The sequence below is a fragment of the Aquarana catesbeiana genome, linkage group LG10 (assembly GCF_042186555.1).
Source record: "Aquarana catesbeiana isolate 2022-GZ linkage group LG10, ASM4218655v1, whole genome shotgun sequence".
Lineage (NCBI taxonomy): Eukaryota > Metazoa > Chordata > Amphibia > Anura > Ranidae > Aquarana > Aquarana catesbeiana.
In genome coordinates, this window is record NC_133333.1 from 3,396,828 (window position 1) to 3,421,364 (window position 24,537).

At 46.9% G+C, this 24,537-nt stretch overlaps 1 protein-coding gene across 1 annotated transcript in view; it reads right to left on the reverse strand.

The window, feature by feature from the left end:
* The window catches only part of SPEN (spen family transcriptional repressor), an 80,362-nt gene that overhangs the window by 51,961 nt on the left and 3,864 nt on the right, over positions 1–24,537 (reverse strand). Inside the window, 6 exon segments of the mRNA XM_073601489.1 lie at positions 16,917–17,393; positions 23,752–23,839; positions 23,842–23,893; positions 23,896–23,951; positions 23,954–24,050; positions 24,052–24,073. Of these exon segments, the coding sequence (XP_073457590.1) occupies positions 16,917–17,393; positions 23,752–23,839; positions 23,842–23,893; positions 23,896–23,951; positions 23,954–24,050; positions 24,052–24,073 (792 nt within the window).

Here is a 24,537-nt window from a genome sequence, read left to right on the forward strand (position 1 = left end):
GTTTTTCTGGTTTGAACATTTCAATGTATTAGTGATAAGAATAAACACAAGATCTCCGATTGTTGTACAATGAGGGAGAACACTATTCCCGTGTCCCGGGCAAAGCAATGGATCCCATCTTGTACGGTCTGTAAATACAAACCTGCAAGCACTGTGCATGAAGAGGGATCTGACCGGGGGGGTTCCTGTAGCCATGGGCTGTCCCTGCTAGATCCATCTATGACCCCCGTCATGCACCATTCAGGAGCTTCTACACAGACAAGACTCCATATGAGAAGAGCTTGGAAAGGCAATCTACCTGTGCCAGAAAACTCCGATGGAAGCTGCCATTCAATGACCAGTGCCAGGGCGGTGAGGTCCTTGCAGTGCCGCTGACTAGGCTTAGATGTATGCAGTTCACAAGCCAAAGAATGGCATCTTCCACCTGAGGCTTCTCACAAGAATCCGCTTCATTCCTACTTCATGTGAAAGACTTCCCAAACTTTCCAATGGAGGTTGTAGGATCGTCCAATACCGGGCAGGTTGGTTACAATTCGAAAAAAAAATATGAAAGCAGAAATGAACCCATCGTTTCAAAAAAAAAAAAAGTTTAATTTCCGGCATGCCAGGAAAGGTCACACTGGATGTGCCCTCAACCCAAATATCAAACCATGAAATGTCTGCAGTCATAACTGATTACATGTGAAGCACCATGGCAACTGCAGATCAGACACAGGCCAAGATGGCCGCTTCCTTGGCTGAAAAGGATTGAAGGGTTCAGCTTTAAAGTTGCAGTAAACCCTCCAATCATTTTCAGCCAAGGAAGCCGCCATCTTGGTCTCTGTTTAAATCTTCAATTACCATGGTGTTGCACATGTGATCCATTATGACACCAGCAGCCATTGGATGGTTTGACAGTACAACCAATGTGACAGTTCCATTTCCGCCACGTGTCGGGAAATTAACTTTTTTGAACCGGTTATACTTCTGTACACCCAAAATATGGATTCAATTTACTTTAATGTGAGGGGAGGGGGAATTTTTGCAGATCACTAATGACAAGAGAGTCAATGACCGGTCAACATTATAACCAAGAAACCCTCCAAATTACATTCTGCTTCCAACTCCATTCTGAAACCGTCTACTAGAACAATTTCCTGTGAAAGACACTGCCATTTTTTAAAAGCTCTTACAGTAAAGAACCCTTTTAACTTGCAGAGATTAAACCTTTTCCCGCCGGGGTGATGCGTGTTTTAGAGCGGGTGGTTAGCTCTCTCGGGATAGCAACCGCTGTGGCTAAAAAAGCCGCTCGGCCGTTATCCCAAGCAGTGGGAGGGGACATCCCCCTCCTCCCGTGGCTCGGCCAGGCTCTCCCGTCCCACCGGGAGGCACGAGAAACCGTCCGACATGTTCGCCAGCTGGCCAGAGACCCGAACGAAGCCGGAGTTGGCTTTGATCGGGTCTCGGATCTAGTAATGCGGAAGCGATATCATGACGTCACTTCGAGTTTACAGAAGACTTAATGGCGCCAAATAAAAAATAAGTCAGTATTCATAAATGCAGATTTTGGCGTTTGGAATACTTTTAAGTGCTAAGGAGGGATTTGGGGTGTTATAGACCCCGGATCCCTCCATAAAGAGAACCCGTGACCTCCTATTACTGTCACAAGGGATGTCTACATTCCTTCCTACAGCAATAAAAGTGATAAGAATTTTTTTTTTTTCAACAGGGACAGTGTAAAAAGCAAAAACATTTTTTTAAAGAACCCCCATCCCTCCGAGCTCGCGCACAGAAGCAAACACATATATTAGGTGACGCCCGCAAATGTAAACGGGGTTCAAACCACACATGTGAGGTATCACGGCGAATGTCAGAGTGAGAGCAATAATTCTAGCACTAGACCTCCTCTAGACCTCTAAACTGGGAACCTATAGAAATTTTTAAAGCGTCGCCTATGGAGATTTTTAAAGTAACGTAGTTTGGTGCCATTCCACAAGCGTGCGAAATTTGAAAGCGTGACATATTAGGTATTTACTTGGCGCCACCATCTTTCACATTAAAAAAATAAATAAATAAAATCAGGGTAACTTTACTGTTTTTTTTCCCATTCATGAAAGTGTTGTTTTTTTTTTAATTGCATTTGAAACACTGCTGTGCAAATACAGTGCAACATAACATTTGCAACGTTCGCCAATTCATTCTCTAAGGTCTCTGCTAAAATATATATATATATATAATTTGGGGGCTCCAAGTAATTTTCTAGCAAAATATACGGATTTTAACTTGCAAGCAACAAAATGTCAGAAAAAGCCTTAGGCATGAAGGGGTTAAAGTGAACCATTACATTTTCTGTACGGGCAATTTATATATTTATGTAATGAGAATGTATCAGTAGAATCAAAAAAGTTGCATGTTTTGCAATCTCTGCACAACTCCATATTTGCATTGAGTGGGTGAGAAGAAAAAATGACTAAATTAAAGAAATCTCTGTTTGATTTGTTTCCCTCTTGTGATCACAGTCTAGGGTACTTTTTGATTCAGTTACTTTAATTGTAAGGGATATATATATTTGAAAAATAGTTTAGCCATGTTGAAGTCATATTTGTCTTTTGTACGTCTTCCATTTTATGTAGAATTGTCTGTGTTTACATATGCTGATAAGTCAGCATGTCCACAATTCAGCTAGAAGGCCATTCTGGCCACAGGAGTGTACAGCCAGTACTCTGTAAATATGTCTTATCAATCATTTGTTTTTCACAATGAAAAGTCATTTTGTAATGAAAAAGTTGCTCAGCTATTATTTTCTCCACAATGGAGTTTTTTGCCTCTTTGGCCAGGACTACCTCCACCTAAGCGTGTGGAGGTTCCAGGTTAAAGGTGATAGCAGGTATGGTTAGTGATCAAAATATTGATCAAAAGAGGGGAGACTGTAATGGAAATTTGTACGTTCTGTATATAATTGTATTGTATTTTGTATGTATTGCACATTGCCCTCACTGTGCACGGCACTAATAATGTTTTCAGTAAATGTTTACATTCTTTCGAGTCCTGATTAGAATTAGCCTGCCTATGTAACGCCCCTTGTTACCATAAATGTACAATTGTAATATTAATGTGATACCTACGTAATCATGTGCATAAAAACCTTCAATTGCGTCATAATAAAGCAGAACAGTAATTTGGAAAGATGCTGAGCGTATCTTTTGTGTCTGTTCCCTACTGCAGTAGTTATTATTAATTTGGAACCACTAATCAATATGAGGATAGGAGTTGCCTATCATCAATTCAACCGAGTCAAGAAGAGAAGCTGGATGTTTATCTATTGCAGGGCAGGTCATCACCATGCAGACGGACAGCAATGCACAATCTGCAATCCGTGTGATTAATATTTCTCAGCTGCACCGGCCTGAACACCGGAATGCTGCACTGAGCTATAATTACTCCATCTGCAAGGAGCAAAGGACAAAATCCTCACCTGTGAATCATGGATCTAGCATGAGGAGTGTACAAAGGTTTATTTATTGTCACACAATGGCACCGCCCAGGTGCCGCCCTCCCTCCACCATTCACAACGGTTACAGCTAAACAGCAAAGAGAGGCAACATTTCATCAACATTACAAGCTAGAAAAAGGAAATAAAAGCGGTACATAGGTCCAGCTAATAGAAGTACAGAACAATCTCCATTAAGCATGCTGATGGAAACAAAATAATCCGGCTCCTTCCATAATTAAGTCAGAAAAACTGCTGCAATCAGTTTGCCTTCGGAAGGCGAATCAGAGACATTTTAATATCTAGGAAATTAAAATAAATAAATAAAAAACTGAGTGGTTGCCAGTGAGTGTCAGTCATGTCTCCTGGTGTAACGGTCTAATATCAGCTCCTCCTATAAACATGTGTACTGTTGTACACATAAGAAGAAAAGAAGGTAAATCCCCAATGTGACCACAATGACAGACTGTACATGGAGGCTTCCCATGGATACAATGTGACCACAATGACAGACTGTACATGGAGGCTTCCCATGGATACAATGTGATCACAATGACAGACTGTACATGGAGGCTTCCCATGGATACAATGTGATCACAATGACAGACTGTACAGGGAGGTCTCCCATGGATACAATGTGACCACAATGACAGACTGTACATGGAGGCTTCCCATGGATACAATGTGACCACAATGACAGACTGTACATGGAGGCTTCCCATGGATACAATGTGATCACAATGACAGACTGTACATGGAGGCTTCCCATGGATACAATGTGACCACAATGACAGACTGTACATGGAGGCTTCCCATGGATACAATGTGATCACAATGACAGACTGTACATGGAGGCTTCCCATGGATACAATGTGATCACAATGACAGACTGTACAGGGAGATCTCCCATGGATACAATGTGACCACAATGACAGACTGTACATGGAGGCTTCCCATGGATACAATGTGACAATGACAGACTGTACATGGAGGTCTCCCATGGATACAATGTGATCACAATGACAGACTCAACATGGAGGCTTCCCATGGATACAATGTGACAATGACAGACTGTACATGGAGGTCTCCCATGGATACAATGTGATCACAATGACAGACTGTACATGGAGGTCTCCCATGGATACAATGTGACCACAATGACAGACTCTACATGGAGGCTTCCCATGGATACAATGTGACAATGACAGACTGTACATGGAGGTCTCCCATGGATACAATGTGATCACAATGACAGACTGTACAGGGAGACCTCCCATGGATACAATGTGACAATGACAGACTGTACATGGAGGTCTCCCATGGATACAATGTAACCACAATGACAGACTGTACATGGAGGTCTCCCATGGATACAATGTGATCACAATGACAGACTGTACAGGGAGACCTCCCATGGATACAATGTGATCACAATGACAGACTGTACAGGGAGACCTCCCATGGATACAATGTGATCACAATGACAGACTGTACAGGGAGGTCTCCCATGGATACAATGTGATCACAATGACAGACTGTACAGGGAGATCTCCCATGGATACAATGTGATCACAATGACAGACTGTACAGGGAGACCTCCCATGGATACAATGTGATCACAATGACAGACTGTACAGGGAGATCTCCCATGGATACAATGTGACCACAATGACAGTCTGTACAGGGAGATCTCCCATGGATACAATGTAAACACAATGACAGACTGTACATGGAGGTCTCCCATGGATACAATGTGATCACAATGACAGACTGTACAGGGAGATCTCCCATGGATACAATGTGATCACAATGACAGACTGTACATGGAGATCTCCCCTGGATACAATGTGATCACAATGTCAGACTGTACATGGAGATCTCCCACGGATACAATGTAACCACAATGACAGACTGTACATGGAGATCTCCCCTGGATACAATGTGATCACAATGTCAGACTGTACATGGAGATCTCCCACGGATACAATGTAACCACAATGACAGACTGTACATGGAGATCTCCCATGGATACAATGTAACCACAATGTCAGACTGTACTGAACTCCTTGTTTCTCCAGACACGGCTTTTCCTCCCATACTCCTTTGTTGCATCTTTTAGGTCTATTTTCTTTGTGTTTTATTTTCGCACTCCTGTTTCTGATTTAATGAAAGAACTTCATTTTCGAGGATATGTACAGAAAAGGTTCACTGGATTTCCAAGTCAGATTTTTTTTTTTTAGCACAAAGATGCATCAGTGCCGCTGCTAAACAAATACAGAGGGGGAACAATGATGAATGACAAAGCCCCCCCAGCACACACAAGCACGTACACACACCACCATGCTGGCCTCTTTGTAACATATCCAGGTTAATTGAAAAGCAGTTCACACTTTGCATGAGAGCTGCCCCATCCCCCAGCCTCTGGGCGGCCTCTATGAAGGAAATGCAGCATGCTCGGCCTGGGAGGTGGCACTCGGCCAAGTGAAACTGGATTATTCCAGTCCAGACTGGCTGCGTAGACACAAACAACCAGTCCTCTTTACTGCAGCTCTGCGACCACCAGCTCCTTCCCAGAGCCTGGGCCCCTGTGGCCCTATACTGACACACCGGACCATCTCTGCGGTTCGTTCCCACGCAGCCGAGGACACACTTCAAAGGGCGAGCAGAAGCCGCCTCCAGCTTCCTGCATTTTTATGGTTTATAAGAATAAGAGCGGCTATAAATACAGAGAGGTTTAAACTTAGACCAGGGCAGAGTCTACCACAGGAGGGGACTGGGCCGTACCAGAGGTCACCACAGGAGGGGACTGGGCCGTACCAGAGGTCACCACAGGAGGGGACTGGGCCGTACCAGAGGTCACCACAGGAGGGGACTGGGCCGTACCAGAGGTCACCACAGGAGGGGACTGGGCCGTACCAGAGGTCACCACAGGAGGGGACTGGGCCGTACCAGAGGTCACCACAGGAGGGGACTGGGCCGTACCGGAGGTCACCACAGGAGGGGACTGGGCCGTACCAGAGGTCACCACAGGAGGGGACTGGGCCGTACCAGAGGTCACCACAGGAGGGGACTGGGCCGTACCGGAGGTCACCACAGGAGGGGACTGGGCCGTACCAGAGGTCACCACAGGCGGGGACTGGGCCGTACCAGAGGTCACCACAGGAGGGGACTGGGCCGTACCAGAGGTCACCACAGGAGGGGACTGGGCCGTACCAGAGGTCACCACAGGAGGGGACTGGGCCGTACCAGAGGTCACCACAGGAGGGGACTGGGCCGTACCAGAGGTCACCACAGGAGGGGACTGGGCCGTACCAGAGGTCACCACAGGAGGGGACTGGGCCGTACCAGAGGTCACCACAGGAGGGGACTGGGCCGTACCAGAGGTCACCACAGGAGGGGACTGGGCCGTACCAGAGGTCACCACAGGAGGGGACTGGGCCGTACCAGAGGTCACCACAGGAGGGGACTGGGCCGTACCAGAGGTCACCACAGGAGGGGACTGGGCCGTACCAGAGGTCACCACAGGAGGGGACTGGGCCGTACCAGAGGTCACCACAGGAGGGGACTGGGCCGTACCGGAGGTCACCACAGGAGGGGACTGGGCCGTACCGGAGGTCACCACAGGAGGGGACTGGGCCGTACCGGAGGTCACCACAGGAGGGGACTGGGCCGTACCGGAGGTCACCACAGGAGGGGACTGGGCCGTACGGGAGGTCACCACAGGAGGGGACTGGGCCGTACGGGAGGTCACCACAGGAGGGGACTGGGCCGTACCGGAGGTCACCACAGGAGGGGACTGGGCCGTACCGGAGGTCACCACAGGAGGGGACTGGGCCGTACGGGAGGTCACCACAGGAGGGGACTGGGCCGTACGGGAGGTCACCACAGGAGGGGACTGGGCCGTACGGGAGGTCACCACAGGAGGGGACTGGGCCGTACGGGAGGTCACCACAGGAGGGGACTGGGCCGTACGGGAGGTCACCACAGGAGGGGACTGGGCCGTACCGGAGGTCACCACAGGAGGGGACTGGGCCGTACCAGAGGTCACCACAGGAGGGGACTGGGCCGTACCAGAGGTCACCACAGGAGGGGACTGGGCCGTACCAGAGGTCACCACAGGAGGGGACTGGGCCGTACCAGAGGTCACCACAGGAGGGGACTGGGCCGTACCAGAGGTCACCACAGGAGGGGACTGGGCCGTACCAGAGGTCACCACAGGAGGGGACTGGGCCGTACCAGAGGTCACCACAGGAGGGGACTGGGTCGTACCAGAGGTCACCACAGGAGGGGACTGGGCCGTACCAGAGGTCACCACAGGAGGGGACTGGGCCGTACCAGAGGTCACCACAGGAGGGGACTGGGCCGTACCAGAGGTCACCACAGGAGGGGACTGGGCCGTACCAGAGGTCACCACAGGAGGGGACTGGGCCGTACCAGAGGTCACCACAGGAGGGGACTGGGCCGTACCAGAGGTCACCACAGGAGGGGACTGGGTCGTACCGGAGGTCACCACAGGAGGGGACTGGGCCGTACCGGAGGTCACCACAGGAGGGGACTGGGCCGTACCGGAGGTCACCACAGGAGGGGACTGGGCCGTACCGGAGGTCACCACAGGAGGGGACTGGGCCGTACCGGAGGTCACCACAGGAGGGGACTGGGCCGTACGGGAGGTCACCACAGGAGGGGACTGGGCCGTACGGGAGGTCACCACAGGAGGGGACTGGGCCGTACCGGAGGTCACCACAGGAGGGGACTGGGCCGTACCGGAGGTCACCACAGGAGGGGACTGGGCCGTACCAGAGGTCACCACAGGAGGGGACTGGGCCGTACCAGAGGTCACCACAGGAGGGGACTGGGCCGTACCAGAGGTCACCACAGGAGGGGACTGGGCTGTACCAGAGGTCACCACAGGAGGGGACTGGGCTGTACCAGAGGTCACCACAGGAGGGGACTGGGCTGTAGGAGAGGTCACCACAGGAGGGGACTGGGCTGTAGGAGAGGTCACCACAGGAGGGGACTGGGCTGTAGGAGAGGTCACCACACACCTATGGACAATGAGCAAACACTGGGCTCTCTCTATGGTCTCCAGCACGTTATCACACACAAATCCCAACTACAGGGATGAATAATCCACACACAGGGCCGATATCTCTATCCTGTCACATGACAATTGCATTGTTCAGGCACTCATCGAGTTCCCTTAAATCAGGGGTCTCCAAACTGCGGCCCTGGGGCAGGATGTGGCCCTTTGCTTGCCCTTTATCTAACCCTTCAGGCATTATTCCTCCCACTGACACCAACAATGGGGCATAAATCCTGTCACTGACACCAACAATGGGGCATAAATCCTGTCACTGACACCAACAATGGGGCATAAATCCTGTCACTGACACCAACAATGGGGCATAAATCCTGTCACTGACACCAACAATGGGGCATAAATCCTGCCACTGACACCAACAATGGGGCATAAATCCTGCCACTGACACCAACAATGGGGCATAAATCCTGCCACTGACACCAACAATGGGGCATAAATCCTGCCACTGACAACTAAAATGGGGCACTATTCCACCCACTGACACCAACTATTTCTACCCTAATACCAAAGATCAGGGATTGTTTACCCCCCACAGTCCACCCCCTGAAGGAGCCCCTGCTCTAAATGATCAATGAACATAAAAATCAGATCATCTCTTCCAAGGGGACAGACTGCAGCCTGTAGGATATACAGAAGACTTAATGAAATCCCACTTGTATAGTAAACTTGCTCACTTCTATCATACAAGTAGAACTAAAAAGGCAAAACTTTTTTTTCCGCCCCTTATGGATAGGAGTAGGGAGGGGGGTTATAACCCCTGTAAAGTTTATTTTTCACATTCTTTGCCCCAATGGGGAGATTTCCCATCACTTCCTGTCCCACAACCAAAACAGCTGAACCTGGAAAACACTTTCTCTGAAAACTCTCAAATAAAAACGCCAGAAAGTCGCTCTGCTCAGGTGTGAATGCAGCCTAATGGGGTCACAGACAATAAAAGCCATACAGGGGTTCTAATCCCTCTCCACTCCATCCAACAGTGAAAAAAATTAAAATAAAAGTTTTGCTTTTACCCACACTTTATAGTAAACTCATTCAATTAATCCAAGCACTGCAAGCTGAGATAACATGCACTGCATTGATGCATTCACACAATGTCACAGTAACGAGATAAAACAAAGTTCAGGAATATTCCTTTATCCCACAGTTTTGCATATCTATGTACACTACAAACTGTATGATTAAATCGGTTCTGATATCGCTGTTTTACTAACCTGACAGCTTATTCTAAATAGGAAACCTTAATTTTGCTTGCAAATATTAAACATTTGAACTACCAGCTCTAAAAATGAGTCCTTACATATAAAGAGCCCCTGTCATTATAGATCCATCATGGCAGCGCCTGTTAGTGGGCGTCCAATCACCTCCCCTTGTCGTGTCACTGCCGCTTCACCAGCCGTCCCATTAAAGTGAATGGGACTGTCGGGTCAGAGGAGGAGCCGCTGCAGGACAGAGATGACAGTTGCTCTTTAAAAATGATGGTTTAAATCAAGACTTTTTACTAGTGATTTGAATTAAATCCACCCTGGTATCGGTGAGTACTTGACCAAAAGTATCGGTATTTGTGACCGCTGATTAAAAATGTAAAAAATAAATATAAAATATATATATATATACATACACACTTTTATATAAAAAGGGTATTGGTATAACCCTACACTAGAAAACACATAGGTGTGAACCAGGCCTATGATTGTAAGCTCTCCGGATCAAGGCGTTGCGATTCCTCCTGTATTGGATTGTATGGTGACTGCGCTCAGCACTTTACAACATGAGGGTGAACAGTAAACTGTGGGCGCTATATAAAAAAAAAAAAAACACATTACTGAGCCAGAGAGATCCAACACTATGTACAATCTCCAAATGTTCTCTTCTGGGGCTGAACTTATATCTGTGGCTTTTAGATTGTAAGCTCTCAGGATCAGGGTCCTCCGATTGCTCCTGTATTGAACTGTATGGCAATTGTACTGTCTGCCCTCATGTAGTAAAGTGCAGTGCAAACTGTTGGCGCCATATAAATCCTGTATAATAATAATAATAATAAGTGGGGAAGATGCCACATTGTTGCTCACATAAAAGGAGAGATGTGAAGGTTTGTTGTACACAGACTCCACCCTTCTACACAAGGACATTTTCTGTTGATCACAAATGAAATGACATTTCTTTCCCAGTGGACTTTGTTCCATGTTTTGGGTCACACTTTATTGCACCCCAGAATGGGAGCATGCTTGGCCTGATATACACACAGCAGAGGACACACTGCCCCGGATGGAGGTGAGGGGGTCTCAGTGTTCACATTCATCTGATGTCTACATAGAAGCAGCTGCATTTCTGGTGCCGCAACATTGGATCCTTTATGACATTTTCTCTGCAGGGATTACACTGTATAAATAGTTACTGGGAGATATCCAGCACTGCAGTCACTCTTATACTGGTCTAAGCACGGAGCGTACAGGGACTGGTCTAAGCACGGAGAGTACAGGGACTGGTCTAAGCACGGAGCGTACAGGGACTGGTCTAAGCACGGAGCGTACAGGGACTGGTCTAAGCACGGAGAGTACAGGGACTGGTCTAAGCACGGAGAGTACAGGGACTGGTCTAAGCACGGAGAGTACAGGGACTGGTCTAAGCACGGAGCGTACAGGGACTGGTCTAAGCACGGAGAGTACAGGGACTGGTCTAAGCACGGAGAGTACAGGGACTGGTCTAAGCACGGAGAGTACAGGGACTGGTCTAAGCACGGAGCGTACAGGGACTGGTCTAAGCACGGAGCGTACAGGGACTGGTCTAAGCACGGAGCGTACAGGGACTGGTCTAAGCACGGAGCGTACAGGGACTGGTCTAAGCACGGAGCGTACAGGGACTGGTCTAAGCACGGAGCGTACAGGGACTGGTCTAAGCACGGAGCGTACAGGGACTGGTCTAAGCACGGAGAGTACAGGGACTGGTCTAAGCACGGAGAGTACAGGGACTGGTCTAAGCACGGAGCGTACAGGGACTGGTCTAAGCACGGAGCGTACAGGGACTGGTCTAAGCACGGAGAGTACAGGGACTGGTCTAAGCACGGAGCGTACAGGGACTGGTCTAAGCACGGAGCGTACAGGGACTGGTCTAAGCACGGAGAGTACAGGGACTGGTCTAAGCACGGAGAGTACAGGGACTGGTCTAAGCACGGAGCGTACAGGGACTGGTCTAAGCACGGAGCGTACAGGGACTGGTCTAAGCACGGAGCGTACAGGGACTGGTCTAAGCACGGAGCGTACAGGGACTGGTCTAAGCACGGAGCGTACAGGGACTGGTCTAAGCACGGAGCGTACAGGGACTGGTCTAAGCACGGAGAGTACAGGGACTGGTCTAAGCACGGAGCGTACAGGGACTGGTCTAAGCACGGAGAGTACAGGGACTGGTCTAAGCACGGAGAGTACAGGGACTGGTCTAAGCACGGAGCGTACAGGGACTGGTCTAAGCACGGAGAGTACAGGGACTGGTCTAAGCACGGAGAGTACAGGGACTGGTCTAAGCACGGAGAGTACAGGGACTGGTCTAAGCACGGAGAGTACAGGGACTGGTCTAAGCACGGAGCGTACAGGGACTGGTCTAAGCACGGAGCGTACAGGGACTGGTCTAAGCACGGAGAGTACAGGGACTGGTCTAAGCACGGAGAGTACAGGGACTGGTCTAAGCACGGAGAGTACAGGGACTGGTCTAAGCACGGAGAGTACAGGGACTGGTCTAAGCACGGAGCGTACAGGGACTGGTCTAAGCACGGAGAGTACAGGGACTGGTCTAAGCACGGAGAGTACAGGGACTGGTCTAAGCACGGAGAGTACAGGGACTGGTCTAAGCACGGAGAGTACAGGGACTGGTCTAAGCACGGAGAGTACAGGGACTGGTCTAAGCACGGAGAGTACAGGGACTGGTCTAAGCACGGAGCGTACAGGGACTGGTCTAAGCACGGAGCGTACAGGGACTGGTCTAAGCACGGAGAGTACAGGGACTGGTCTAAGCACGGAGAGTACAGGGACTGGTCTAAGCACGGAGCGTACAGGGACTGGTCTAAGCACGGAGCGTACAGGGACTGGTCTAAGCACGGAGAGTACAGGGACTGGTCTAAGCACGGAGAGTACAGGGACTGGTCTAAGCACGGAGAGTACAGGGACTGGTCTAAGCACGGAGAGTACAGGGACTGGTCTAAGCACGGAGAGTACAGGGACTGGTCTAAGCACGGAGAGTACAGGGACTGGTCTAAGCACGGAGCGTACAGGGACTGGTCTAAGCACGGAGAGTACAGGGACTGGTCTAAGCACGGAGAGTACAGGGACTGGTCTAAGCACGGAGCGTACAGGGACTGGTCTAAGCACGGAGAGTACAGGGACTGGTCTAAGCACGGAGAGTACAGGGACTGGTCTAAGCACGGAGCGTACAGGGACTGGTCTAAGCACGGAGCGTACAGGGACTGGTCTAAGCACGGAGCGTACAGGGACTGGTGTAAGCACGGATCCTACAGGGACTGGTCTTCCCTTTTCACAGGTAGCACATCCTCCAATATTATACATCACTGGGGATTCTTAAAGCAGCATGGGTGATCAACCTCTTGCCCCCCAGCTGTTGCTGAACTACAAGTCCCATCATGCCTAATAAATGATATCCAGAAAGAAAAACTGTAAAAACTGTAAGCCTACACTAGTTATCAGTGGGAAATGTCCCCCAACCTTGGGTGTCAGTGTAGAAGCGACCCCCCCAACCTTGGGTGTCAGTGTAGAAGCGACCCCCCCAACCTTGGGTGTCAGTGTAGAAGCGACCCCCCCCAACCTTGGGTGTCAGTGTAGAAGCGACCCCCCCCAACCTTGGGTGTCAGTGTAGAAGCGACCCCCCCACCATTGGTGGTCATTTTAGCACCGCTCACAGGAGGAATTTAGACATCCAGGTCTAGGACAACTACAGAGGAAAAAAAAAAAAACACAACACACAACTTCTCCTACAGAGGGGCCTTGATGAATATGAACATTACTTCCAGATGTAGCCCCCAAACTGAGACATTGGTTGTAAGAAAGCAGAAGAAAAAAAAAAAAATACAAAACTACAAAAGTCACACGATATCCATGGCAGACGGCACACAATTCCCAATCACAAGACACAGCAGACGGTATTGATGTCTATGGGACGGTATTGATGTCTATGGGACGGTATTGATGTCTATGGGACGGTATTGATGTCTATGGGACGGTATTGATGTCTATGGGACGGTATTGATGTCTATGGGACGGTATTGATGTCTATGGGACGGTATTGATGTCTATGGGACGGTATTGATGTCTATGGGACGGTATTGATGTCTATGGGACGGTATTGATGTCTATGGGACGGTGATTGTCCAGAGATTCAGACATGTGTGGGCTCAGGGCGAATCCTACAAATCACATATCATGGCGGTAACACAAAGCTCAGACTTCCACCATTTTCACACCAATCAAAAGGCTGGAGTGTTGCGGGTTGTTGCCGGTCACATTGGATACTTTGTAGCATCTACAAATCCTTTACTTCCCGCCTGTATATGTAGGTGGTCACAGTACTTATCTATGCAGCTATAAATGACTGGCGTGCCACGATCATCAGCTGCATTGGATACCATGAGAAGCTATTGAACCCGGGGAATCTGTCGCTGGCTCCACACAGTCAGATCGCTTTCCTGAATTCATTTTTTTCACAGCAACAAAACCGCTAAGGCTGATGTCAGACGGGCAATTCTGCTGGAGGAAAGGTCAGCGGCAGTCCATCCCTCTGTAGCGGAGTTGCTCTGCTCTTGGCATGAATACTGCTGAATGTCGATCACCAACAATCGCCTCTCAGTGATCCCTCTACAGGTAATTGATCAGCAGCAGAACGGCTGGTCTGATATCAGCCTATGACAAGCACTTCTGTAGCGGCTATAAAACGGCCAGCTTGACACGGGCCACACAAGTCCCTCCAGTCACAGAGCAAGCCGTCTCCTCGGTATCAGAGACCCATCAATGTACAATTCACATGTCATGTAACAGATCTGTCAATAATAAATACAGTGATAAGAGGATGCAGAGGAGAACCCGTCATCAGACCAGAACATGGGAGTCTGAGAAGCAACAAAATGTGAGGAATCAGCAGATGAGTTTTTAAAGCTGAACTCCAACCATCACTTCCTGCAGCCAGTTCCAAACATTGGGGGGGGGGGGGGAGGGGGGGGCAGTCCTCCCACTGCAGCCAATGTGAATATAATTATATGGCAGTAAGAGAACCATAGTGGTGATGTTGCAGGACTGGTGGCATGGGGGGCAGGAGCAGGCATAGTGACTCTTTATGGAGGGATTTATCAATGATTTATGTCATTTCCCACCTTCAAAGGTTCCAAAATATTTCTGATCAGAGTTCAACTTTAAACACTTTGTCCTCCCAGAGGTGTTGCTACGGGCAACACAGCAAGTTCTCTGTAAAGCATTCTCACATGAAAGGCTCCGTGCCTGCAAACTGTCCCTTTATCAACATCAATAGCTGAACACAATGCTGACAATTCTTCCAAAGAGAAAATTTCCTAACGGACAGTTTTCAACCAAAATAACCCCGCCCCAGCCAACCAAAATAACCCCGCCCCAGCCAACCAAAACAAAACCCACCCTATACAACCAAAACAAAACCCACCCTATACAACCAAAACAAAACCACCCTATACAACCAAAACAAACCCACCCTATACAACCAAAACAAACCCACCCTATACAACCAAAACAAGCCCACCCTATACAACCAAAACAAAACCCACCCTATACAACCAAAACAAAACCCACCCTATACAACCAAAACAAAACCCACCCTATACAACCAAAACAAAACCCACCCTATACAACCAAAACAAAACCCACCCTATACAACCAAAACAAAACCACCCTATACAACCAAAACAAACCCACCCTATACAACCAAAACAAGCCCACCCTATACAACCAAAACAAAACCCACCCTATACAACCAAAACAAAACCCACCCTATACAACCAAAACAAAACCCACCCTATACAACCAAAACAAAACCCACCCTATACAACCAAAACAAAACCCACCCTATACAACCAAAACAAAACCCACCCTATACAACCAAAACAAACCCACCCTATACAACCAAAACAAGCCCACCCTATACAACCAAAACAAACCCACCCTATACAACCAAAACAAAACCCACCCTATACAACCAAAACAAGCCCACCCTATACAACCAAAACAAACCCACCCTATACAACCAAAACAAACCCACCCTATACAACCAAAACAAAACCCACCCTATACAACCAAAACAAAACCCACCCTATACAACCAAAACAAAACCCACCCTATACAACCAAAACAAAACCCACCCTATACAACCAAAACAAGCCCACCCTATACAACCAAAACAAGCCCACCCTATACAACCAAAACAAACCCACCCTATACAACCAAAACAAACCCACCCTATACAACCAAAACAAAACCCACCCTATACAACCAAAACAAAACCCACCCTATACAACCAAAACAAGCCCACCCTATACAACCAAAACAAGCCCACCCTATACAACCAAAACAAGCCCACCCTATACAACCAAAACAAACCCACCCTATACAACCAAAACAAACCCACCCTATACAACCAAAACAAAACCCACCCTATACAACCAAAACAAGCCCACCCTATACAACCAAAACAAGCCCACCCTATACAACCAAAACAAACCCACCCTATACAACCAAAACAAAACCCACCCTATACAACCAAAACCCACCCTATACAACCAAAACAAAACCCACCCTATACAACCAAAACAAACCCACCCTATACAACCAAAACAAACCCACCCTATACAACCAAAACAAACCCACCCTATACAACCAAAACAAAACCCACCCTATACAACCAAAACAAAACCCACCCTATACAACCAAAACAAAACCCACCCTATACAACCAAAACAAACCCACCCTATACAACCAAAACAAACCCACCCTATACAACCAAAACAAACCCACCCTATACAACCAAAACAAAACCCACATTATCAAACTGAAGTATAAATGGGAAGCCGCCCATTTTTTAACAAGCAGCAGAGATGAAAGAGTTGATCATTTTCAGATGCACACAAATAAAACAAATGTACCAGCACTCAGTCCTCTTGGCTGCGTGTATCACCCTCCACATATAAATATATATTTTGTATGAAACCTTTTATTATTAAAATGTCAAACAGGTTGTAAGCAGGTCCCCTATGCTGGCAATCAGTGCTGAGTGCTGGAGAATTTTTGTTCCCGATAGAGCCTGGCAAACATCTGTAATGAGACCTACCTGTCACTGCTTGTGCTACTGCTGCTGCTGAGGGAGTCACTACTAGACGATCGACTCCTAGAGCCGCTGCCGCTGGGTGACCTGGCGGGCCGTGACGCTTGGCTGGCCAGCCTCTGAGGGGATTGGTTCCTAGACTGGGATGAATGGGGCGAGCGACTCCGGCTATGCTGGTAGGTCCGATCAGTCCGCCTCCCTCGTACCTCCCTGGTGGAAATGTCATTCCTGTAAATATCCCTGTGTACCACGCTAGGCAATGTAAACTGCTCCCGGGTCCTAGACTCGTAACGAGATTCGTGAGTGTCAATGCGGCTTGGACTCCTGCGAGAATTATAGAATATTCCATGTTGTAAGGTCCGGTCACGAGGGTCTCTATAGTAATCCTGATCGTAATGTCGTGTCCGTTCAAAGCCACTAGTCCCGCGTTCGTGGTGTCCATAGGCACTATGGTCATATGACCGCTCCCGTGTCTCAGAAGCCCTGTGTTAAGAGAAGGATGGAACGTTCAGTTCTCCTGACAATCACAGCATGGAGAAAAGAAAATCAAAAGAACACAGTTCATGCAAATCGTTAACAATTTACTGTGGGATTTACAAGACATTGTTCATCAACCACGTGCGAGGGATTCGTGGCCAGCAAAGGTGACTGCCTTATATATGGCGTCAGTATAGGTTGGGTGAGGACAGGTAACTGGGCTTTGTTAATATACTGGAATGTATGCAGTTCTGTTATAAACAGAAATAAACTCCATGTCCAGAGATAACCTGACCATGCATAAGGCTGGGCAATGTCACAGCTGGGAGGGGGGGCAGAGAACTGGTCTGTGGTGGATTGGCTCACTTTCCTGCTCTGCTGTCTTCATACCTTCTCCTTACTACTATAATGGAGCTGGTAAGTGATCACCACTAGCTAACTGAAGCTGGGAACTTTTTTAGCATTGCATGATGGGCAGCACTTCCACCAGGCAGCACTGAGGTCGTCGGTTCAAATCCCAACTACAGCATTACCTGCCAGGAGTGTGCATGGCCTCCCTGTGCTTGTGTGGGTTTCCTCCAGGTACTCCGCTTTCCTCCCAAAGACATGCTGGGAGGATAATTGGCTCCTATCTAAATTGCCCCTAGTATGTGTCCTGTATGTATAACCACAAGGTAAGGACTTTAGATTGTAAGCTCCTTGGGGGCAGGGACTGATGTGACTGTACAATATATATATATGTATAGTGCTGCATAAATTGACAGCGCTATAAAAGTACCTATAATACATAAAATAAATGACAAAAATGCGGCCAAAGTCTGGGACAAATGAAGATGACGTGTGGTATTCAGACCCAAAGGTTGTCAGCTGCCATTTGTCCGCCGCAAATAAATGGTTAAGGGAATTCTACTCTCAAGACAAATAATAAAAAATAACATAAATCCGGGGTATGTGTATGATAAGTGAGCCCGGTAAAGCTCCTTTACTTTTGGCTCCCAGCTGCTACACCAATTACCACCACCTGGGGGGGCTACACCTGGCGCAGATCACTATGTACTGTTTAGTGTGATCCTAAAGTAGAATTACAGCCAAATCCTAACTGGTCTTAAAAAAATGCCCCCTCCTAACATTCACTAAGCAGTGTAAAAAAAGACGTATACTTACCTATTCTCCGCCCGGTCACATGATCTCCTGTGACAGTCAGCAGCGGCTGCAGAGGAAAGCACTCGACAATAGCTGGGAATGCCTGGAACCCGTGAGGTCACCTACAGGCTCCCAGCTGTTGTCAGAGCTCCCTTCTCTCCCCTGCAGCCTCTGCTGACTGACGCAGGAGAGCCGGATCACATGACCAGATGGGAGCGGGCCGAAAATAGGTAAATATATACGTTGTTCTTACACGGGTTAGTCAGCATAGGCATCAGGAGGTGGAGAGGAGAGAGCCTTCAACAATGGCTGGGAATGCCTGGAAGGGGGTGATGTCACCTATAGACTCCCAGGTCTCAGCTGTTGTAAGCGCTCCCTTCTCTCCCCTGCAGCTACTTCCAGCTGACACAGGGGAGTCGGATCACATAACCAGAGTAGGCTGAAAACAGGTAGGTATATACGTCTTTCTTACACAGGTTAGTAAGCACAGGTGTTAGGAGGGGAGGAGAGAGCCCTCGACAATGGCTGGGAATGCTTGGAAGTGGTGAGGTCACCTATAGACTCCCAGCTGTTCTCGGCCCTCCTTCCTCTCCTCTGTAGCTTCTGCTGGATGACACAGGGGAGAGCGGGATCATGTGACCAAACCAGGCTGAAAATAGGTAAGTGTATACGTCTTTCTTATACAGAAACAAAGGCAGCGCTCTATGGGAAAAAGTCAAACATATGTCAATATATTAGATTATTAATAGATATATTGACATATTTTTGATTTTTTCCCCATAGAGCGCTGCCTTTGTTTCTGTATATCCCGTTTCCCATTTTGCAGTGGTTGGCAGCTGCACTGGGTGTCAATCTAAATACACCCCCCATTCATTTTCAGGTTGAACGCTTCAGGAACTTGTTGCTTGTTTTTGTATACGTCTTTCTTACAGGTTAGGAGGGGGGCATTTTTAAAACTAGTCATCTTGAGGCTGGAATTCTACTTTAAGGTCTTCGTTGAAGATAAATAAAAACGCCTGTGAATCTGGGTTGTGTGTATAAAATGTGAGCTCCGGTAAAGCTCTCTACCTCTGGCTCCCGACTACTATACCAGTTACCACCATCTGGGTGGGTCTAGGTCTGGTGCAGATCACAATGTTTGGATCTATTATTGTGGTCCCATCTTACAGAGCCCCCTGGGCTGCCAGCAGGCGTTGGAATTACAGGCAAAATAGAATGTGGACTATTCATTTCTCTGACAAATAATCCATCCCAGAACACAACGCCAACATGGGAACGCATTCCTCTTATGGCTCATAAGCTGCTGACATTACTGATGGCCCCGGGGGTCTCCTTTAACCATCTGATAAAATGACTGAGGACCGCCTTAGCTGTTGGGATCCTCTGTATAAAACATTCTTCCCCAAATAGTCAAACATTCAAATCTAATGTTAAAGCTGAACTCCAGGGAAAATATTGTCTACATACAATTGTTAGTGGAATCTCAGTGATCTTCCAGATCTGTGCAGTCATCCAGTGTGAGACTTCCTGTAATAAAGACCACCCACTGCTGCTCTATCTCCTTATGCAGGGCGACTGGTCTTGTCTCCGCCCCTCCTGTAGTTTTCTGTAGTGGGTGGGGCCTGGTGAGTCCCTCCCACAACTCTGCTCTCTCTCCTTGTGCAGGGTGACGGGTCTGGTCTCCACCCCCCTCCTGTAGTTTTCTATAAAAGGTGAAGCCTGCTGAGCTCCTCCCACAACTCTGCTCTCTCTCCTTGTACAGGATGACGGGTCTGGTCTCCACCCCCCTCCTGTACTTTTCTATAAGAGGTGAAGCCTGCTGAGCTCCTCCCACAGCCCTGCTCTATCTCCATGTGCAGGGTGACTGGTCTTGTTCCCACCGCTCCTGTAGTTTTCTGTGTTGGGTGGAGCCTGCACAGCCCCTCCCACAGCCCTGCTTCTCTCTCCTTGTACAGGGTGTGACTGGTCTGGTCTCCGCCCCCTCCTGTAGTTTTCCAAAGTTCTTCCTCCTCCCATTGTGCAGGGTGACAGATCCTGTATTATGTAGTGGGTGGAGCTTACTGGGCCCCTCCCATGGCCCTTGTCTCCACCCCCTTTCTGTAGTGGATGGAGCCTCCTGGGCCCCTCCCACAGCTCTGCTCTCTCCTTGTGCAGGGGGACTGGTCTTGTCTCTGCCCCCTCCTGAACTTATTTGTAGTGGGTTGGGCTTTGTAGGTCCCTCCCACAGCTCTGCTCGCTCTCCTTGTGCAAGGTGACAGGTCTGGTCTCCGCCCCCTCCTGTATTATGTAGTGGGTGGAGCTTGCTGTAACCTCCCACAGCTCTACCCCCTCTCCTTGTGCAGGGGGACTGCTCCCGTCTCTACCACCCTATCTGTAGTGGGTGGAGCCTCCTGGGCCCCTCCCACAGCTCTGCTCTCTTTTCAGGCTATGGATTACGCAGTGATGATGTCATGGCTACAGGAATATCTGGACCTGTAAATGCATTTATAGTTTCATAGTAAGTAAGGTTGAATAAAGACAATAGTCCATCCAGTTCAACCTGTGTAAATGTACGTGTGTCACTGTTGATAATCATTTCCCATATCCCTGTATGTTGTGTTCACCAAGATGAACGTCCAAGTGTCTTTTTAAAAAGATCAATACTCCCCACTGACACCACCATTTGATGCACATAATGGACATATATCTTAGACATTAGTACAGAATATAGATGTAAATTATTTTTTTTTATGCCCAGAGTTCAGCTTTAAAGTGAAAAGTATACAAATCTGATAAACAAAAGCGGGAAAAATAAAGAAACTGATGCCATTTTGAGGGAAACACCATCATTTCCTTTGTTAAATTAGAACATGTTAAGCTTAATAAATGGGCCCCTAGCATTATCATGAATGGCATTACTAAAGGTGGTTTGAACTTTCATGGCTTATTCTTTTGATTAGGAATAAGATATTAATGGTAAAATCGGGTCCCAGCAAAAATCCAAAGGGTTGGGCACTAAGTGAACACCATGGCAGGAGCCTTACATGCTGATATGGTTAGGCGTCTGCACATTACAATTTGGCCGTTGGAAGATGGGACAGGCCAGGTGGCCCGGGAAGGCCAAGTGGCCCGCACTGCAATTCGTAAACTCCCCACTAGGGGGATTTCTCTCACCTCTTCTGGTCATTGGCTCAGACGATTCTTCTAGATTCTGGTGGAGGTTATGGAGGAGGAGAGTTGGGTTGTCAGTAATTTTCCTGGTTCTCTGCAGCCTGAAATCTCCAGGCTTAGGAGAGTCACATTCATGTTTGCAATGTGGACTAGTATTCCCCCAGGGCTGAAATTAAGTTCTAGTATTCATCCAATCACACAACAGAACCATTACTATATCTATATCTATATATATATATATATCTATATATATATATATATATATATATATCTATATATATATATATATATATATATATATAGATATATATATATATCTATATATATCTATATATATATCTATATATATATCTATATATCTATATATATATCTATATATCTATATATATCTATCTATATCTATCTATATATCTATATATATATCTATATATATATATAGATATATATATAGATATATATATCTAGATATATGTTAAAAAAAAAAAAGGATGCTTTAGGTTTTCTTCAGAAAAATTGCATTGGTGAGGACTGTGGAACAGGAAAAACATACATTTTTCGCTGCAAAGTATTAGGAAAGCAGAACTTAGGACAAGAGCGGGGTTGCTTTAGTGTTATGGTTATGGAGGAGACACATCAATACAATCTCTATGAAGAAATATAACAGTACAGAGAGGAAGAGGAGGAGGAAGTAAAGTTGTAAAGATCAGATATGTAGGTGCTAACATAGCTGTGGCTGTATCTATTAGTGCTATATAAGTTGTACAGGGGGGGAAGGAGGGGGTTAGTGGAAAAAACAGGATGACTTTTGGGTTAGGAGAAGGGCGGAATATATACAGGGCAGCACATACCAACCTTTTCCAATTGAGGAAACACGACCTAAAATCCCAATTAAATCTAGGGAGTGATTTGAGAACATAACTTCCCCAATTTGGTCCTTTTTAGGGTAAATCCACCTTCTCAATGAGGAAAAAAGGGCATGGGTTTTCAAATGACACTTTGGATGAACCGAGAAAAATGCATTCTTACGTAACCAAAAAAATTGGAAGAAAGTTTTCAAAAAGAAAAAAAAAAAAAAAAAAAAAAAAAAAGGAGCAATCCACAGAGGCGAGCATCCTACAGGCAGGAACACAGTTATAACCTTTTTTTTTCCAACCCCCAAACTTCGAACTCCATCCACTTCAAATTTGGACTTTAAAAATTTTTTTTTTTTTTCTTTTTTCCAAAAACCGTCCCGCAGCAGCTGTTTTCTTTCAAACCACCAAACGTCTGAGTCCAAGCCAGCGATCGTTCCATTCACATGGTCCCGGTACAGACATCCACTTACTGGTCATATCCACAATCCCAACGGGTAAGACGTGACAATAAAAAATAAATAAAAAAAATCGGTTTTATCTGCTCTCTCTCTCCAATAATATACGATCTCAGGGTGACGTTTTATAGAAATCTCCATCCTAAACACATGGATCAGCCCTGTAAAGTCCAGAGTTCAGGAAAATGTCCCTTACTCCACATTACATTCCATAGTTTTACAGAAGCCCATAAAACCAGTTTAATCCCCAGAGACAGCGATCGGTGTATATCCAAGAGATGCAAGTCTTCAGTCTTCAGGAACCATCCTCGGATCAGGTAAGTGTACAATCCACAGCGTGTGACAGTCAGGTCCCCCCTTTGTTCTTTGCAATCCGTGTGTGCGCAAGGCCCGGGAAGAGAAGCCAGAAGTAGACGGCCATGTTTTTTACACTCCAGAGATAGGATTAGGATAACTCACAAGTATAGATCCACAGGGACAGCGATATACGAGACCCCCAGCCAGAATAATCCATGTGAACCAGCGCCGTACTTCCACGAGTCATGAAATACATATCCAGCCAGCTGCAGGAAGACTTCCCCCTTTACGGATCCACAAGATCCCAGCCGTCAGGATAAGAATCCCATTTCCAAACCCATGAAGGAAGGATACAAATTTCCCAAAATTTTTTAATCCAACGGGGGGTAAACCTAAGTGAGTTTTTGTTTCCTCATCATATAAAAAAAATACAAAATACCTGCCTAGTGAAACCTTACAACTTACCCATCGAGTCTCCGTTCATAACGTCCTTCCGTGCATGAAGTGATTGCGGGGGGACCGTAAGCCGGCCCCCCACTACCTCCTCTGAACCAGAAACCTCTCTACTACGAGATGTTATGGAAACTGTCTCATCCAAAACCCCGGGCAGCTCCTGGAAATGGTGCCCGGCTCGTTATAATCCGTCCGGAGGTCACGGTCCCCATTTTGTTGACAGCATTATGCGCCTTCTGTGCACTTTTAATATCCACAAAATCCACAAATGCTGCCACGCCGCCATCGGATCCCCTTTTCGGTAAAATTTTTGACACTCTCCACACGTCCATATCTGCAAGACAAAAAATAAAAAAGAAGGAAAAAAAAATATTCAGGCATTAGAACATATACTATTTCTTACTTTAATTGCTTTAAACAAACGCCATTTTTTCTTTTTTTTTTTTATAATTAAAATATAGGTCTATGTAAGATGTGGCACAACAAAATGTATATAGCAATCAATAAATGTAACAAATCCAAACTGATAGGATGACCGTATATTATCAATAAGTATTATTGACTATCAGTAAGTTCTGATATAATTTATGTCAATACAATAATTATATATATAAAAAAAAAAAAGAGAATTAAAAAAAAGTAAAAGGAAATATTAGGCGAGTGATGAGACAAAAATAATGTGAATACAGATCACCACAGATACAAAAGGTAAGTCATATCAGGATAATATCTCACAATTGGAGGCAACTATTTTTATATTAAAAGGAAAAAAAAATCCCCCCCTCTAGGAGATCTCTG